This window comes from Hemitrygon akajei, chromosome 11, assembly GCF_048418815.1.
Source record: "Hemitrygon akajei chromosome 11, sHemAka1.3, whole genome shotgun sequence".
NCBI lineage: Eukaryota > Metazoa > Chordata > Chondrichthyes > Myliobatiformes > Dasyatidae > Hemitrygon > Hemitrygon akajei.
Window position 1 is genome coordinate 137642959 of NC_133134.1, and position 20733 is coordinate 137663691.

Consider the following 20733-nt stretch of genomic DNA (forward strand, 5'->3'; position numbering starts at 1 on the left):
TCTTTACATTTAACCTGCACTTCACATTTGGACAGTTTAAACTTCATCTACCATTTTTCCACCATATCTACAACTGATCTTTCACCTGCTGAATTTTATGCTAATCCTAATCACAACACCACCAATCTTTGTATAATTTGCTATCTTACTAACCCACCCATCTCCATTTTCACTTGGGTCACGTTATAAACAGCAGAGGTCACAGTACAGGTTCCTGTGCAACACCATTAAACACTGACCTCCATCTTGAATAAGTCCCTTCAACCATTACCCTCTGTTTCTGTGGCAATCCAGTTCTAATTCCAAATGGCCAATGCAGCATGGATCCCATGCATCATAATCTTCTGAATGAGCCTCCCTTTAAGTACCTTGTCAAATCCATGGAGACAATATCCACAGCTGTACCTTTATCAATCACCCTTGTCACTTCACCAAAAGCTCAATCTCGTTAGTAATATGTGACTTGTCCCACAAAAAAAAACCCAAGCTGTCTCTCCCTAATTAGGCCATGGTTTTCTAAATTCTCATAAAATTTAAAAATTCTCTCCAGTAAGTTCCCTGCCTTTGCTGTGAGACTCATCAGTCTATAATTTCTAGGATTATTCATGGTTCCATTCTTGAATAATGCAACTTTAGCTTCTTGCCAGTCCTCTGGAACCTCACCTGTGGCTAGGGATGAAATGAAGATATTGGTCAAGGCCTCGGCAATCTCATCTCTTGCCTCTCTCAATAACCTGGAGTATATCCCATCAGGCCCTGGGGATTTATCCACCTCAATATACTTTCAGAGATCCAATAATACTTCCTCCATTACCTTAAAATGGCCTCGCATTTTAATATACTCAGCATTGATATCTCTAACCTCCACATCCTTCTCCTTGGTAGATACTGATGTAAATATTCATGAAGGACCTCACCCACATCCTCTCAATCTAAGCAAGTGTCTCCCCCCCCCCCCCCATCCTTGAGTGATCTTACCTTCTCCTGAGTTATCCACGTGCTCTTGATCTATGTATAGAATAGTGTAGTTCTTCTGTAACTGATGGTAATTATTTTATGTATTACCCTGTATTGCTGCCGCAAAACAACACATTTTATGATGTATGTCAGCGCTTATAATTCTGTTTCTGAACAGATTTAGCCACATTGCAATGGATCCTGAGTTACTTTAAGCTCTGGTTCAGTAAGGATTTTCTTCACTGAAGGATATGAGCAAATTAGATTGAAGTTTTTATTCCATTACAAACAGTCAACTAAAAATTAGCAAGCTCTGGATTTAGAACTATTATCATCCATATGCTTTGTAAGAAATATCTATTCATATAGTGTTTAGATGTTGTGGAGGGGTAGCGCACAGAACTCTGAGAATAAGTAATTGTAGGACCTTAAGGTATTGATGCAGACTATGAAGGACTATCAGTTCTGATTTTGCCATGGGATTGTGTTAGCAATAATGGAATTGGTTTCCATCCAGAATGGAAATATTATGAGGTAAGAACATTAAGGTTAATTTTGCTGAAGGTTGCAGGTGGTTCATGAAAGGCAAGGTACAGTATGTTGCCTTTGTCACAATCATTAATGATGTCAATAACTTCAAGCCTGTTTTGGCACTCTGACAGTAATGGAAATGTGTTTGAATAGGTTTAAATGGAAAGTTCCAGCTGAAGGAAATTTGGATATGCAGGGTCACAACAAAGATCTGTGTATACAGTGGGTTGTTTGATTTCTATGTAATGTTGTTTGCATTTGTATGTATGTTGCTCCATTTCGTCAAAGGCAAGTTCCTGTGAAGGAAGATTTTGTATATGCAGGAAGTAAAAATGTATTTCACTGCCTTCTGAAGAAACCCACTTTGCCCTGTTAATGGCACAGACTTTGCTAAGAGCCAACTAGTAGTTCCCAAGTGAACAGGATGACCTTGAGTGAGTTTTGACACTATCCTGACATTAGCTTCTGAGTATTGCAGAATGTGCCGGAGAATCGAGGCACCCTATGAATTTGCCAATGACACAACTATTGGCAAAATTTCAGATGGTGATGAGGAAGCGTACAGGTTGCGTTCAACTGGTTGAATGGTGTCATAACAGCAACTTTGCACTCAACATCAATGAGACCAAGGAATTGATTGTGGACTTTTTGGTGACATACCTAATCTGCCTAAAGTCCTCATGAAATATAGAAGCTGTTGTGCCTTTTTTCTAATTGTATGCTGTGCCCAGGGTATATTTTCACAGATGTTGACACCTAGGACCTTGAAAATGCTCACCTTTTCCACTGATCGCTCGATGAGGACTAGTATGTGTTCCCTTGATTTCCCCTCCCTTCCTGGACATACACCAGAGACCTGTCTCCCCCTCCCCCTCTCACGTCATTGGAGCCAGGGCCTTTAACCTTTTAAATGTCTGGGAAAAGAACTTGTGGATGTGATCTCGGGGTCTGGTCATCTGTTGTGGCCTCCTGCACTTTAGGGATGGATGTAGAATCAAGATCTTAGTTGTTAAGAATCTGTAGTTATACAAGGTATGTTGTAGACCTTGGGCTCACAAAGATTGAGGGGGGAGAGAGAGAGCATAGTGCACAGGTGGCAGGTTGGATTAACAGTCAGATCCAAATCTGTTTTTTAAATTGATTTAACAACTGCACCACTTTCATCATAATCAGCTTGATGTTTCAATTTGAGTTGTGTTGTTTTCAGCTGTTTGTACCATTCATGCCATTTATGTACATGAGGAACTTCTGAACTTTACAGAGCTTAGTACTATAAAATGTGCTGATGTTATTTCAAATAGTTGGTGGGTGTCGCTTTGCTGCATTCTGAAGTTTACTCACATTTTCAAAATCTAGAAATGACAAAGTGAATTGTATTGAATTTGTATACTTTAAGTAGAAATCACTGCTTATTAATTTGCTGATCATTTATTTCAGGCACTGCTCACTGCTGTGACTTCATCCTACATTGAAATCCATGAAGGAACAATCTTGCAAACGGTCCGGACATGCTACAATATTTACCTTGCTAGTAAAAATTTGATCAATCAAACTACAGCAAAAGCTACTCTCACACAAATGCTTAATGTCATATTTACCAAGATGGAAAATCAAGTGGTATGTGTTTATTATAATAGTTCTCTATGAGCTGAGCCTTTTTGTTACGATAAGCATGCATAGTCAAGTTATGCAGACGAGAAAGTACTTCTAATTAAATTGGCTAATTTTGTGTTTGGCTTCTTTAGTTTAATGCTACATACGAGCACCTGTAGGTGCAAGAAATAAAAACAAAATGCTTGGGAAGCTCAGTAGGTTAGGCAGCATCTATGGAAAGAGGAACAATTAATATTCCTTTTTCCGCAGATGCTGTTTAATTTGGTAGGTTTTTTAAACATTTTCTGTTTTGGCTTAATGCTTTTCTATTTGTGTGTAGGAAGTGCAAATTAGCTGTACTGTTTTCTTGAGCACTATGGTCAATTCTGGTGCAACAATACATGTTAAAGAAGCTTTTGGAGATGAACAGCAGTCATGGTGATTTTTTTTTTTGCTGTTGTCATCGTCCTTCATCCCCGCACTTCCTACCTGTTTCCAAACCTATTCACTAAGAATGTAGGCAAAAAAAAATTATTTGCCACTTGAAACACTTAACTTCAAAACCATTTTCCATCTGATCTTCATCTAAGTCATAATAATAGACCAACACAATCTGCCTAAACTAATAACAAAAGCAATTGTTCCAGTTCTCATCAATACTGAGTACAGCATTTAAACAATCACAGTCTAGGTTCAATAAAAGTATGTGAACCTCTGCGATAATGCCTTCTACAAACGCTATTTTGAGATTTGCGGTCTAAAGATCTGAGTGTTCATCAGTCCACAGTAAGAAAAATTGTCTACAAATGGGGTGGAATCAGTACTGTTGCTACTCTCCTTAGGAGTGGGCGTCCTGCAGAGATCACATCAAGAGCACAATGTGTAATGCTGAAGGAGGTGGAAAAAGAACCCAAGGGTAACAGCAAAGGACCTGCAGTAATCTCTAGAACTTGCTAAAGACTCTGTTCATGAACATTCACTGAACATGAATGGTGTTTATGGAAGGATACCACGATGGAAATAGCTGCTCTCCAAACAAAAACATTGCTGCATGTCTCAAGTTGGCGAAAGACCACCTAGATGTTCCACAGCACTTCTGGGACAATATTCTGTGGACAAATGAGATTTGGATGATGAGACCAAACTTTTTCTTGCAACTGTACATCTGTACCAAAGAAGGTGTAAGACCCTCCTTTCCTCTGCTAGCCTGCAGGTCACCTGTGGGCAAGGTGTAGCACCTGCTTGGACCCCTCATCAGGGTCATGTGAAAGGATGGAAGCAGGTGGTGGATGGTCATATGAGCAGGAGGTGCATAATCGCAAGTCCTGGTCTTGTGACCACTGACGTCAGGCAGACAATCTTTGAAGAATTGCTGGGGTCACCCATCTTGTAAAGATACTGCCCAGAAGAAGGCAACGGCAAACCAGTTCTGTAGAAAATTTGCCAGGAACATTCATGATCAAGACCACGATTGCCCACGTCATATGACATGGCACATAATGAATGCAAAACAGAAGTAAAACACTTATAGCAGTTTGTTGTTTTTTTTAAAAAAAGATCCAGCTACTGTTCAACAACATTGTTTTGTGGTGAGCACTTTGCATATAGCGTTCTATAGGCACTATTTCTCTTATCACTTCATCAGAATTTTGAAATGTACTGATCTGCATTGTAATGATTGAGCAATTTTCATTTGAAAGTAATGATTTGATTTGAGGAAAGAACATGCAGCACTGAGCAGAAGTCGTGACAGTGGAAAGGTATAATCCTGTGTGCTTGTTCCTTGGGCAGATGGTAGATGCAGTGTGCACGCTATTAATACTGGTCTATAATATTAATGCTGCATTTAACTGTTTTAAATAGTTTTCCTGTTGGAACTTAACCTACAGGAATCTTTTAAAATAAGTTTCATTGGATTTGGAAGCATTTTGCTTGATAAAATAGCTGTTAAAGTTCAAAGTAAACTTATGGTCAAATTACATGTGTGTCACCATATACAACCCAGATATTCAATTTCTTGTGGGGATAATTCAGTCAATCCACGCTCCAACTTGGACATCCAGCCAGTGTACAAAAGACACCAAACTGGGCAAATACCAAAAGAAAGTAATAATAATAAACAAATAAGCAATAAATGTCAAGAACATGAGATGAAGAGTCCTTGAAAATGAATCCATAGGTTGTGGGAACATTTTAATGATGAGACAAGTGAAGTTGAGTAAATTATTCACTTTGGTTCAGGAGCCTGATGGTTGAAGCGTAATAACTGTTACCAAACCTGATGGCGGGTCCTGAGGCTCCTGATTGCAGCAGCAAGGAGAGAACGTGCCCTGGGTGTTGGGGGACCCTATGTGCTCAATAATGGGGAGGGCCTTACCCGTAATGTACTAGGGCATATTCATTACTTTTTGTAGGATTTTCTGTTCAAGGGCATTGGCGTTTCCATACCAGGCAGTGATGCAGCCAGTCAATATACTCTCCTCTGTACATCTATAGAAGTTTGTCAAAGTTGGAGATGCCGTGCTGAATTTTCGCAACTCCTAAGAATGTAGAGGCACTGCTGTGGTTTTTTCTCCCCCATAATTTGACATTATCTAATGTCTTTGCCTCATGTGTAGGTTAAATTCTAAATTGAGGTAATCTGCGAGCAGAGCTGGAAAATTGAACCTTTAACTTATTAGTCTCAAGGTTGTATGTGGTAACATGTAAGTACTTTGATTTTTAAAAAAATTGAATTTTTTAATTGTATATCATGTTTTGAAGTATAACATTGATCAAAATAGCACTGATATTCTGTGATGTCTCATTGTAAAAGATTTATATAGCACTTAACCTTGTTGTCCAAGTTGCCTACCTAAGTGCATCTTATTGGCTGAATTTGGCCTATATCCCTGTAAAGCTTTCCTATCTATGTACTTGTTCGAATATCTCTTAGATGTAGTAGGTAATTGCACCACCTCTACTGACATGTTCAATGAGTGACCATTGTGTAGAAAAAAATTACCTCTTGCATCCCCTTTAAATCTTTCCTCTTAAATCTTTGCCCTCTCATTTTAGACTTCCTTACTCTGGGACAAGGACTGTGACCATTCACCTGATCCATACTCATGATTTTGTATTACTCTATAAGGTCATCTCTCAGCCTCCTATGTTCCAATGGATAGAAGCCCCAGTCTCTCCTTGTATCTCAATTCAGATTTGGCTTTATGTACAACTGACTGGCCATGCCTTTATAACATCTTGTAAAAGTTGCTTAATTACCCAACTCTATCAAGTACAGTGCTGGCCAATGGCTTAGTGACGTCTGCACCGGACTTCGAGCTGAGGAGTCCTGGGTTCAACTCCAGTTGTCTCCTTGCACACTTACCATCCTTGCTGGCTTGAGCATCAAGCTAATAACTCGGCCTCATAAAAAAAACAACAGACAAATGCTATGGAAACGGCAAGGTTGCCATCTGAAGTGCCACAAGGCATGTAGTGGAACAACGGTAAGCACAGTGCCATCACTGATGCTTTTTTTAATCATTGTTCTTTGTGGAAAAGGTTTTCTTCTGCCGGAATGATTGTTTCAACATGTCTTGGAAAATGATCCTCCAGTGGTAATCTGACTGAATGTTGACTGTGTTATATTTTAAAGGTACAAGAGGCAAAAGACCTTGAGAAAAACAGACAACAACATAATCTCCGTCCATCATCTGGAACGCACAGTTTGGATGGTTCTCCACAACTCGATCAGATAGAAGAGTGTTCGACCAAAATGACTACCTCTGAAAATGAAGCAGACCAAATAAATATGATGCAAGAGAAAACACAAATTGAATGTGTAGAAATAGAAAATGAAACAATGACAGTTCGTAAAGAAGATGATGTGGAGTCTGAACAATTTTTTGATGCTGCAGGTGTTGATATTTATTCATTTGTTTTGCTTTAGAAACTATAATTTGGGCCCATCTCAGACTTTGAGATCTACTGAGCAACAAAATCTAGTTATAGGTGAGGATGACTACGAAGACCCTATCTTGACTAAACATCTCTTGAGTAGTTCAGTATCATTTTATATGCTTATAGTTCCCAAGGAAATAAAACACTTTTGAAAGTAATAAATATAATTTTAGCATGAAAGATGGACTTTCCTTTAAACATGGTATTGTTAATTTAAGTTTGCAGCAGAAACTGAGATGGAAGTTACGATTTGCAATATGCATGTAAAGTTTGTAATCATTACACTTCAGGAATAAACTAGTGTGGCCAATAATGACGTGCTTCAAATCTGTGCAATATTATTTAAGTAGCAATATTCCTTGATTTTCTGTTAATGTTAATCATGTCAGTTATAATTTTTATCTTTGGATAGACTTTAATATTTCCTATTTGTCATAGTTAGAGCCTCAATTGTTAGTAAGTAAAATCACTGGTTTATGACTGCTATATTAATTTTAAAGTTCTGTAAGAAAAATTATGGATGAAGTTTAATAGTCAGGCCTTAAGGACATGATCAATAAGCACAGATGTGTTTGATTTAGAAATACTCAGCTCCATTTTAATTTTCTTTGGAGCAAATTTGTGGCACAGTATTTTCCCAAGGTTGGTTGACCTTGGGTTGACTTGAACTGGTTTATTTTTGTCATATGTACTGAGATGTAGTAAAAAAAACAGTTCTGCATGTCATCTGTACTGATCATTTCACAACATCAGTACGCCGACGTAGCACAAGAGAAAAGCAGTAACAAAATGCAGAATATACTGTTTGTCTAGTGGAGGTAGACACCAAGGTGCAAGGCCCACAGTGAAGTAGACTGGGAGATCAAGTTAAACTTTATGTACAAGAAGTTCATTCATGAGTCATATAATGACAATATGGAAGCTGTCTATGGGCTTGGCTGTGTACGTGTTCAAGCTTTAAAATCTTCTGACCAGTGGAAGTGGGGTAGAAGAGAGAATGACTGAGGTACAAGGGTCTTTTCAATAGTTGTTCTACATTTTCCACTGCCTTGAGAAAGATGACAGTCACTGGAGGTGAGGCTGGCCTTCGTGATGGAATGAGGTGTATCCACAGCACTACATTTTTTAATGTCGAATAGGGTAGTTGCCACACTAAGGTGTGATGTATATAGACAGTATGCTACTATGGTGCAACTATAAAATTTGGTGATGGTCTATGGGGACATCCAAAATTTCCTTTGCCTTCTGAGGAAGTAGAAATGTTGGTGTGGTTTTTTGTTTTTTTTTGTCCATATTATCTGCATGGTTGTTTCAGGACAAACTGTTGAGTTTTAACATAGCCTTATTAGTTTATAGCCAATATTCCCTCTAATTTGTAATGACCAGCGTATGCAAAAATCTTGTGCTGTGCAATTTTTTGCCCAGTGACGACAACATGTGCGCACTGAATTTTTAAATGGAAGTAAACCTGAAGCTATTCTAAGCATAAAAACAGCAGTATAAATAAGCCTGTTCTAAAATCTGTAGACAAATCATCACAAACTCCATGTTGTCCACGCCATCTGCATTAAAAACCAGAAAAGGAAATGTGATTGTGTACGATTGTAAAATATACTTAACATGCCAACAAGATGGAGGGTGACAACCTTTCATGTGCAGTTCAAATTCCTTTGTGCACTGGTAGCAAAAGATGTGTGCGCATGCACACCTTGGAGGAAACATTGCTTATAGCTAATCCTGATTTTTGCCGGAGCTGTTCAGCCCAAAATTATGTTTAATTAGCCTAGGCCTGTTAATAGCTCCTGAGGAGCATTAACAGATTTAATAGCTAAGCATTGTTTGATATATGTGAAATTTTTTCTGATGCTATCATTTGTTCAGAGTCATAGTTGTATGGCACAGAAAATGGCCCTTATTTGCCTATATACCTTGTTCCCATTTGTTTAAGTTAGGGCCACATCCTTTGATACTTTGCTTAATTCAGTGCTTATCTGAATATTTATTAAACATAGTTATTGTGTCTATTTCCACCACATTGTATGTACGTGTATATAAATAATATTTAAAATAAAACATTCCCCTCAAATCTCCTTTAAAAATCCTTTTACCTTAAATCTGTGCTCTCTTGTTTGTGAAACCTCTACCTAAAGTGCCTGTGCCTTTTATTTTACTGTATACACTTCTATCAGGTTGCCCCCTCATTCTTCACTCAAAGAGAAGCGAATCCAGCATATCCACTCTGTCCCTATATCAGGTCATCCAATCCAGGCATCATGCTGGTGAATCTCCTCTGCACTTTCTCCAGTGTAGCAACATCCTTCCTGAACTGCATGCAATACATGAAGTGCAGTCTTAGCAAGGTTTTGTAACGTTTCAATGTAACACCCAAATTCTATATTCTATTTTCCTATCTCTGAACGCAAGCATGCCATATGTCTTCAACACCGTTTCTACCTGTGCAGATTGGAACTCCCAAGTCTTTCTATCAATCAACATTCCCTGGGGTGCTATCCCTGTTTGATTTCCAAAACGCATCACCTTTTACTTGGTGTACTTTTGTACATGTAGATAAATTACATGGAGTAGTATCCTTGTTTTTAATTTGTGTGTCACTTCAGAATTTCAATACTATTATACTTTTGTGAACTAAAGTAAGTATTCTATGTATTTTGTTTCAGCCAAAGTTTTTGGTATTGCATACTCTAATTTTATTGTTTAACTTTAGGCATTTTGAGTGAAAATCATGAAGAAAATGTGAATGTGGAGGAGATCGTGGGACAAATATTGGAGGAAATGGTGGCCGTCGTGACGAAAGGTAGTCCAAGACATCTTGAAATTAATTTAGCTTGGTGCTGTGGATGATATCAATAGATCTACAGCTATGCAGTACGTGTACAAAATTCGTAAAGTAGAATCATAAAAAGGTAACTACAGATACATTTGAGTAGATCTGTCAAATTTGATTGGAAGGGGATACCAGCAGGCATGAGGGTAGAGAAGCAATAGCTGGAGCTTCTGCAGTAACTTAGAAGATGCAGGATCGGTTTGCTCAAAGAAGGATAAGTGTTCTAAAGAGGATGAAGCAACTGTGGCTGACAAGGGAAGTCAAAGACAGTATGAAAGAAAGGACATACAATATAGCAAAAAATTTGGGAAGCTTTTGAAAACCAAAGGAAAGCAACTAAAAAGCAATATGTGGAGAAAAGATAAAATATGAAGGTAAGCTAGTGAATAATTTCGAAGAGGCTATCAAAAGCTTTTTCAGATAGTAAAAGAGAGGCAAGGGTGGACATCAGATTGCTGGATAATAATGCTGGAGTGGGAGTAATGGGGACAATTCGCATTACAAAACTGAATAGGTATTTTGCATCAGTATTCACTGTGGAAAGCACCAGCACCATGCTGGAAATTTGAGCACCAGGAAGGCAAAAGTGAGTGTAGTCGTTATTAATAAGGTAAAGTTGCTCGGTAAGCTGAAGGGTCTGAAGGTAGATAAGTCACCTAGAACAGATGGAGTTTTGAAAGAGGTAGCTGAAGAGGTTGTAGCGTACAGAGATGTAGCAGCTTCTCTGGCTCCCAATAATGGTGCTTTTGTTTTTCAAAGCTGGAGTAATAGTCATTTTGTTCTCCTTTAACACTTAGGTATTCAGAAATGACAAATAATCTTGAGTCTTGAAATAGTAGTGACCTTTTTAAAAAAAAAAAAATCACGATTCTGGAAAAGTTGAGGAATGGAAAATCACAAATGTGTCTCCACACTTGAAAAAGGGAGTGAAGCAAAAGACAGGAAATTATGAGCCAGTTATCCTGATACAAGTCATTGGGAGGATGTTGGAGTCCATTATTGAGAATGAGGTCTTGGCACATGGAGGCACACGATGAAACAGACTAAAGTCAGCATGGTTTCCTTAAGGGAAAATATTGCCTTTACATATCTGTTGGAATTGTTTTGGGAAGTAACAGGCATGATAGTAAAGGAGAGTCAATAGATGTTGTTTACTGTAATTTTCAGAATGCCTTTGACTAGATGCTGCACATGAGGATACTTAAGTTCAGAACACATGCTATTACAAGAAAGATACCAGCATGGACAGAAGATTAGATGTCTGGCAGAAGGAAAGAGTGTGAATAAAGGGACCTTTTTTGGTTGGCTTCTGGGGACTAGTGGTGTTCCAGAGGGGTCTGTATTGGGTCCGCTGCTTTTCACGTTATATAATAATGATGTGGATGTTGCAGATGATAGTATAGGCACAGTTACTGTTGAGCAGGGAATCTGCAGAAGGACTTGGAAAGATCACTATGGGCATAGTGGCAGATGGTGCAGTGGCAGTGCAGGAAAGTGTATGGTAATACTCTTCGATTGAAGGAATAAAGGCATAGATGAATTTCTAACTGGATTGCAAAGGGATTTGGGAACACTAGTGCAGAATTCTATAAAGTTTAACTTGTGGATTGAATCAGTAGTAAAGAACGCAAATGTAATTTTAGTATTCATTTCAAGAGGACTAGAATAGAAAAGCAAGGATGTAAAGCTGAGGCTTTATAAGGCATTGGTCAGACAACATTCTGAGTATTATGAACAGTTTTGGGTCCCATATCTAAGAAAGGATGTGGCATTAGAGAAGGTTCAGAGTAGATTTGTATGAATCATTCCAGGAATGAAAGGGCTAACATAAGAGCATTTGTTGACTCTGGGCCTGTACTCACTGGTTTAGAAAAATTGAAACCTATCGAATATTGAAATGCCTAGATAGAGTGGATGTGGAAATGATGCTTCCAATAGCGAGTCTAGGATTAGAGGGAACAAACGCAGAATACAAGGATATCCCCTTAGAACAGATGGGGAATTATTTTAGCCAAAGGGTGATGAATCTGGCAAACTAACCATCACAGATAACTTGGATGCCAAGTTAATGGATATATTTAAAGTGCAGATTGATTGACCTTGATTAGTAAAGTCTTTAAAGATTACTAGGTGAAAGAAGGAGAATGGGGTTGAGAGGAAAAATAAATTAGCCATGGTTGAATGACAGAGCAGACTCAATGGACTGAATGGCTAATTCTGCCCTCATGTCTTATGGTCTAAGACCAATTTGTTTCCCGTCAGTACAGAATCCTGAGCTATTTTCCTAGTTAAGTATATTTTCCACAAGCACACAGGTTGCTCTTTTATTTTACAGATTTAAATTAGCTTTTGAGTAACAGACACTCTCCATTATCTTTAACTGATCAGCTTAAAACCAGAAATGGATCTGAATAAGCAAAGGAAATGGAGAGTAATAGGCCTTCAGTAAATGATTATTTTCAATAGATCAATGTAATTTTTGTGTTTTCATTAACTTGGTTTGGAGCTGACTACCCAGTCTAAACAGTCAGGTGCTCAAACGAGTTAATTTGTCTGCGCTAGTTGCTGTCAAATGGATATATTACAAGAGTTCAGCAAACATTTACTCACAGATTGTACAAGGAAATATATTTGCCTAATATTTAATTGGGACCGTTTTTCAAAATAAATGTAAAACAGTTTGGTGTTCATCAAGTCACCCAGACTATGGAAAGAACAATGTTGACTTTTCACATCATTGATCTGTTTTTTAGGCAGCATTTTGATCAAAGGTTTTTGAAATGTTAATTCTGTTTCTCTTCACATTTGCTGCCTGAACTGCTGAATAGTTCTAGCATTTTATGTTTATTTCGCATTTTCAATATTGGCAATAATCTGCTTTGATATTTTCATTTAATCTGGAACATTTTTCTTAATAAGTTGTGGCTACTCTTCATGTTAATATTTCTTGCCCATTTCTAATTCATCTTGAACGTAAAGGTTTCTGCACTATTTCAATGATTAATTGAATGAACCAAGTTGTCATATACAGCATGGGAGCCACAATACCATCTCATCTATGCTGCTAAGATATCAAACTGACCAGGTCCCATTTGGTTGCATTTTATTCATATCCCTCTAAACCATTTTTTTTTAATCCATGTACAGTATTGTGCAAAAGGCAAGCATAGCAAGCACTGCCTACAACACCCTTTCTGCCTGCGTCTCCACTTTCTGAGAGCTATGTACCTGTGCCCCTGCTCTCTGCTGCACAATACTTTGCAGGGCCCTAATATAATTCCTTATAAATTACAATAAAAAGTATATGTAGTTTTAATTGGCAAACACGAGGAAATCTGCAGATGCTGGAAATTCAAGCAACACACACAAAATGCTGGTGGAATGCAGCAGGCCAGGCAGCATCTATAGGAAGAAGTGCTGTCGACGTTTCGGGCCGAGACCCTTCGTCCTGCGCGTTCCACCAACATTTTGTGTGTGTTGCTGTAGTTTTAATTACTATGTATTGCAAAGTACTGCTACTGCAAAATAACAAATTTGACAACATGTCAAATCTGATTCTGCTTCCTACTTCCACTTGCCAAACTTCAATACCCTCGTACCTTAGAGTTAAAATCTATCTGCCATTGCTTGATCCTTGTTCCAGTTCATCTAGATTCTGTTGTAATTTTGGATTAACTTTCACTGCTCACTATACTACTACAAATTTTTGTTTCATGCTACTTATAAGTAGCCTACATAAGTACAGGCTACTTACATTTTCCAAAAATGATTTGTATAAATGATATACAGTAGTTTACCCAGCACAAACAAGAGAAAATCTGCAGATGCTGGAAATCTGAGCAACACACACAAAATGCTGGAGGAACTCAGCAGGCCAGGCAGCATCTATTGGGTGGGGGGAAGTACAGTTGACATTTTGGGCCAGAACCTTTTGGTAGGACACAGTTTATCTAGCATCTATCTTTCTGACACCCTTCTGGTTTTAGGCCTGTAGTCTGAAAAACAATTCTCCACTGCTACTATGTCTCCTTCTGCAACTCCAATTTTGTATTCAGTTCGCTAGTTCATCCTGGTTCCCCTGTAGTCTAATCTTCCAGACTAGACTACCATGTGGGATGAGATCAAAGTTTTTTAATGTGGAATCACATATTAGGTGACAGTAGCAGGTTTCCTTCATAGGAATACAAGAGCTAATGAGGTTGTGTGTTTTGCAATAATCCAGTATTATTATGTAAGATCCGCATTTAAATCTTAAATACTAGAATTTACTTTCTTCTGCTTTTGATTGGACGTGGCACGTTAGCATAATGGTTAGCACAATGTTTTACAGATGATGCGGCGTTTGTATGTTCTCGCTGTGGCCCTATGGGTTTCCTCTGGGTGCTCCAGGTTCCTTCCACAGTCCAAAGACGTACTGGTTGGTAGGTTAATTGGTCATTGTAAATTGTCCAGTGATTAGGCTGGGATTAAATCGGAGATTGCTGGGCAGTATGGCTCAAAGTGCCAGAAGGGTCTATTCCATGTTGTATCTCAATAAATAAAGTAATATCTTCAGTAGCCTTCTTGCTGCTTGGCCATTAATTTGACTCTTAGTTCTGCCATCCTCATTATTCCCCTGGCAAGCACAATGATTTATCAAGCTGGATGAACTCAGCAGGTCGGGCAGCATCCGTTGAAATGAGCAGTCAACGTTTCGGGCCGAGACCCTTCGTCAGAGCACATGACAAACAAGTGAGTCCTGACGAAGGGTCTCGGCCTGAAGCGTTGACTGCTCATTTCAACGGATGCTGCGCGACCTGCTGAGTTCATCCAGCTTGTTTGTACGTCTTGATTTGACCACAGCATCTGCAGTGTACTTTGTGTTTACAATTATTTATCCGTTGTTGAAGAAGCTGCAAACAAAACATAATTTGGTAACAGGAGCTTTGTTTTCTTGTTCAAGAGACAGAATTAAAAACTGATGGAACTCCAGAGATGGCATCACAAAATCAAGTAGCTGTAGAATGCAATGAACACCTGCAACCTAATGGTATCCCTGAAGAATCACTTCAAGTGCATGATAGCAGTTCAGTAACTGATAGAAAATCTGTACCCGATTGTGATGTCCAGGTAAATAACTTAAGAATTGTTTCTCATTAGAATCCAAAGCAACCTCGTTTTGGAGAATTTCAAAGTGTCGTTTTTATAGTTTCTTTTCTAGAGATGTAGTTCTGTCTGGTATAATAATTGACCAAAAAAATGCAAGTATAACTTGGCTTCATTTTGGCCTGAAGTAGGGAGGGAGAAAATGTTATTTGATACAACTGGCAGAGAAATAGGAAGGCAAAACACACAAAATGCTTGTGGAACTCGGCAGGTCAGGCAGCATCTATGCAAATGAATAAACAGTCAAATGTTTTGGGCTGAGACCTTATTTCGGATCGGAAAGGAAGGAGGAAAGCATCAGAATAAAGAAGTGGTGGGAGGAGAAGGAGGATAACTAGAAAGCGATAGGTGAAGCCAGGTGGGTAGGAAAAGTAAATGGCTGGAGAGGATGGAATCGAAAAGGAAAGCAGAGTGGCCCGTAGGTGAAAGGAGGAGGGGACCCAGGGGAAGTGATAGGCAGGTGAGAAGAGGCAACAGTCCAGTTTGGGGAATAGAAGATGAGGGGAGAGGGAGAGGAAAATTATTTTACCAGGAGGAGAAACTGATATTCATGCCATCAGGTTGGAGGCTATCCAGACGGAATAAAAGTTGTTGCTCCTCCGCTCTGAAGGTGGCCTCATTGTGGCACAGGAGAAGGGAATGGGAATAATGTTTGGCCACCGGGAAGTTCCGCTTTTGCTGATGAAACAGAGGTAGTCCCCCAATTTACAGCGAGTCTCATCGATGTAGAGGAGGCCGCATTGGGAGCACCAGACACAATAGGCAACTCCAGCAGATTCACAGATAAAATGTTGCCTCACTTGAAAGGACTGTTTGGTGCCCTGAATAAAGGTAAGGGAGGAGGTGTAGCACTTTGTCTACTTACAGGGATAAGTGCCGGGAGGGAGATGAGTGGGGAGGGACGAATGGACAAGGGAATCATGCAGGGAGCAATCACTGCAGGAAGTCGAGAGAGGGGAGGGGAGTTAAAGATAGATTTGATAGGTTCCATTTGGTGGAAGTTGCGGAGAATAATATGTTAGAGGCAGAGGTTTGTGAGGTGGTAGGTAAGGACGTTGATCACTGTTAAGGCAATGGAAAGATGGGGTGAGCGCGGATGCTCAAGAAATAGAGGAGATGTGGGTGAGAGCAGCATCAATGGTGGAGGAAGGGAAACGTTCTTTGAAGGATGAGGAAATCTCTGATGTTGGAAAGGAAAGCCGTATCCCAGGAACAGATTAGGCAGAGATGAAGGAGCAGAGAAAATGGAATAGCTTTTTTACAGGAGACAGAGTGCAAAGAGGGATGGTCAAGAGAACAGTGGGAATCAGTAGGTTTATAGAAGATGTCGGTTGATAATTTGACTCCAAAGATGGAGATAGAAATCAAGAACGGGGAGGGTGGTGTCATGAATGGGCAGTTTTCTTATGGTAAAAGATATCCTCTATAAATAATGTTCTACTCTGATAAAATTGTTCTTTTTTACTTTTATGAGTGCATTGCCCAAGTCTTATTCGCAATTGGTCACTTGCACTGATGTGAGACTCTAGTCAAATGTAAATCTATGTATTTGGAGTTTTGGTATGGGGAAAGTGAACATGTTTAAGTTTGGAGTTAATTAAATCCTATGAATCCTTTTGTTTAAGCTGAGCAGTTGCAGTTTGCACATGTAAGCATTTCAACCATGAGATTCCTGTCAAGAACTTTCCAAAAACTAGAAATTGCTTTCCAGTCTTTACAAGATGGGATGCACTTTTGTTAGTGGCAGATTCAAATATTTGATTTTTTTTTAACATCTGCAATTGCTATATAATTCCTAGTCAATCTTAGTCATGGTAGAAGTTTTACTGAATAAGCTAATGGCTTCATTTTGGAACTTTGAGTATCACGATTATCAGGATCCTGTCTTAAATGGTATTAGAACTTGATACTTGATCCCATTTTGCCTTTCAGACTCGCCCGGTCTTCTCATGATCATATTCCATTTAAATTTACTTAAGTTCAAAGACAAGTTTATAATCTCATCATTGTGTGCTGTTTAAACTGCTGCATCCTGTTTGCTAATTTCATCCTCTTTCATCCCATTTGACCTATCTGCCTTTGGTATCTTGCATAGATAAAATGAGGAAAAGTTTCTTGTTATATCTTCTGTAGTCTTGAATGTAGCAGTTTGTAATATTGATTCAGTTTTTCTTTGAGTTTGGCTTGATCTGCTTGCATTCCCTGTAGCTTTATGTTTGATGGATTTTACATTCCTTTGTGTTTTCTTTCTCTGCTAAATTTCATCAGCAAGCTATGTCGTTTGTTTTATTCATCCATCCCCACCCATTTTTGCAACTTTAACTTGTTTTCTCTGGTGAAGTGTCTTCAACCTGAATTGTCAGCTTCAGTTTCTCTTTCCACAGACGCTGCCTGACCTGCTGAGTGTTTCCAGCATTTTGCTACCTAATTGTAAACTTCAGATAATACAGTTTTTGATAGTCGTTAATTGAACATTTTTTCAGCAATGCTGCGGTGTATGCTGAGCTTAAATCTAGTTATGAGATCAATATATTTTTGGCATGGATGGACTATTTAGTGTTATATTTATTGCCTGGATATTTTGTGATAAGTTGTCTATTTACAGTTTTATGTTAAAATTTGTTTAGGCCAAAGTCAAATTAGAAGATAATGTAATTTTAGTTCACGCTATTGTTCCTGACCATGTTTAAAATCTTCACTGAAACTATATAAGGCTTGTTCCTTTTCTTTTACATCTCCATTCTCAAAATATTAAAGAAGTTTTGCTATTGAAATGCATTATGAAATTTTAAATAGCAGTATTTCAATATCTTGCAATGTCTATTTTGTCCTCAAAGGTTCTTGGCCCAAAATGTCAAAGTTCAAAATGCACTTATTATCAAAGTATGTATATATTATGCAACCTTGAGATTTATCTCCTAACAGACAGCCATGATACAAAGAATTTTTTTTAAAAAGTCAAACACCCAGTGTACTGAAGAAAAACAAATCATGCAAACAATAAACGCAAGCAAATAGGATTATGAACTGAAGTCCACAGAGCACAGAGTCTGTCCCGACCTTTAGTTCAGTGCAGGCTGAACTGGCCCACCCTCATTTCAGGCCCCAATGCTCTGACCTTTTCAATCTGGCCCAATGCCTGAATCGTCATCCAAACATCCAGTTCAGTTGCTTCAATACTCTCTGGGGCCTGGACCCCGCTGTCTTGATTCGGCCTGTACCCAACCTTTCCAATTCAGCCCGGAGCTTCAATTATCATCCAAACATCAGGTCTAGTTGCTTCAATACACTCCGGGGCCTCGACCCACTGCCTCGATTTGGCCTGTACCTGACCTTTCCATTTCAACCCGTGGCTTAAATCAGTAGAACCTCGGGTCTTTCTCACTCTCAGTAACAGGCCTGCTGCCTAACCTTACCTCAGTTCTGTCGCATTGAATCGCCTCTAAGCATCCACTATTTATTCATTTCCATAGATGTTACCTGACCTGAGTTCCTGCAGCATTTTGCATATGTTCCTTTGGATTTCTAGCTTCAGCAGACTTTCGTGTGTCTATTTTAATGGTTGATTTTATTCTGATTCTTAATTGTTGAAGATTTTTCCTTCTTGATCAGGAAGAAAGTGTGAAGTTACTGGCTATTTAAAAAACATGATAAGGGACAATTGAGTAATCTAACTAAAGCAGTTATATTAACACATCACTTTTTCCTTTTGGTTCAAGGAAACTGAAGCTTTAGTGCCGCCACCTGTCAATGCTAAATTCTCCCACGTTTTGCAGAAAGATGCATTTTTGGTTTTCAGATCACTTTGCAAGCTTTCTATGAAGCCATTAAGCGATGGACCTCCTGATCCAAAGTAAGTCAGTATCCTAATGTTGGAAAAAATAGTAATATGAAACAAAGTATTGTGTACTTTACAAACAGACTTATTTCGCAAAATTGATGGGGGAAATAGTAGAGAAATAATTGAAGGTTATATGGATGTTTGTGGGAACAGTCTTGAGTTCCATTTGTCTACAATACTGCAAAATTGTTCCCCTTCATCTCTAACTTTTGAAAGAACCAAAAAATTGCTAATGTTGTTGGGAGTTCCTCATTGAAATTCATCATGGGTCATGTAGTTGTTGGGTTAAGTTGGTTCATGCAAATATATCTTGCCATTTACATTAATGATACAATTTGAGATTTAGACTCTAGTAAGGCTTGAGTGAATCAGTCAAGTCCTCTTAAATTATTCCAACTAGCAGTGAATTTAGTTTTGAAATTTTACTTTAACCTTTGTTTGGCGGTATTGCTTACTGAGTACAGTAGATTCCAGTTAACTGGTCCATCAGTTAATCAGGGCAGTAGCTTATTTGGGACAACTCTTAAAGAACAAAAACTAATTGAGAAAATATCTGAGATTCCCTTCATTTATTTGGGACATCATTCTGCTCAACAGACAAGAGACTGTTGCCAAACTGCTTCTAACTGACATCAGTCATGTGCATTTGTGTGGCTGTTGAACACTACATGCTAAGAGCAAACACATTTTAAAATAGTACCAGCTGTGTGTGTTTGAGTTCAAAAAGCCATGATTTTTGTCACTGATAATGAGAAATAGAGGACAATTCAGAGAGCAAACACGAGGAAATCTGCAGATGCTGGAAATTCAAACAACACCACACACAAAATGCCGGTGGAACACAGCAGGCCAGGCAGCATCTATAGGGAGAAGCGCTGTCGACGTTAAGGGTCTCGGCCCGAAACGTCTACAGCGCTTCTCCCTATAAATGCTGCCTGGCCTGCTGAGGACAATTCAGAGCTGTTTTTGGTCACTGTGGGTTTAAGCACTCAGGCTTGGAGATGCCAGAAGCTGCTGAGGGTGAAAATGAAACTGTTTCATTAGTTCAGCAGTATTTGAAGGTATCAACAACTATCTTGAATGTTACAATGAAAATGAAGGTTTGGAGAATGCAATTGTATGAAGGCAGTCCATTATCTGCATTTGGTGTTTGCTGATTTTGTTCATTTACAGTTAATCAAAAGAACATGCCAGCATACACTGGATGAATTCCTCTTCCTAACTATTAGGAACTGATACAGATTAATAGTACTGTAGTAGCATTGGTAGTATTTGAATTTGTTCTGTATTTCACTTAATTGCATAATTTGTTATTCAGTTAAATGGTGCTATAATTTGTCTTCTCTACAACTATTTCCAAGAAATTTTGCCTAATTGGGGCCGCTGCTTAAATGAGTCAAAATGCACTGGTCCCAATGTGGGCCAAGTAACCAGAATCCACCATTTGAATTTGCATTTTGTTTGTGTTGCAAGGTAATATTTTCATTGATTCACAAATAATGTGACACCCAATATTACATATGTACATTCCATACCCTGCTATTTATGCATGGATGACTTTCAAACGTTCATGATAACAGTTAACAAACCCTCTGTATTGGAATGTTTTCAATAAAAAAAAATGCAGGAATTACTTGGTGGGTCAAGTTTTATCTGTGAAAAGAGAAACGGAGTTAATGTTTTAGTTTGAAGGTCCTTCATCTGAACAGGACTGTAGATTGCTCTTTTGTTGTTTTCCTCTTTGGGTGTTTCATTATTTTCTTATGCCTTTACCTCATTTGACTTTGTGTTTTCATTCCCTATATCTTAAGTTCTTAGGCCTTCTGTTTCCCTTTTTCGACCCTCATTTTAGTATGATATCTTTCCGTTCCAATTCTGA

At 38.6% G+C, this 20733-nt stretch overlaps 1 protein-coding gene across 2 annotated transcripts in view; it reads left to right on the plus strand.

Annotated features, from left to right (window-relative positions):
- The window catches only part of LOC140736050 (brefeldin A-inhibited guanine nucleotide-exchange protein 2-like), a 143638-nt gene that overhangs the window by 37799 nt on the left and 85106 nt on the right, over window positions 1-20733 (plus strand). The window contains exons 5-9 of one of the 2 annotated variants that reach the window (XM_073061761.1): window positions 2926-3105; window positions 6719-6980; window positions 9749-9838; window positions 14811-14977; window positions 18733-18866. In XM_073061761.1, coding sequence (XP_072917862.1) covers window positions 2926-3105; window positions 6719-6980; window positions 9749-9838; window positions 14811-14977; window positions 18733-18866 — 833 coding nt within the window. Of the gene's footprint in view, window positions 1-2925; window positions 3106-6718; window positions 7075-9748; window positions 9839-14810; window positions 14978-18732; window positions 18867-20733 lie in introns of those variants that run through there. The other variant, XM_073061762.1, reaches the window with a different exon arrangement.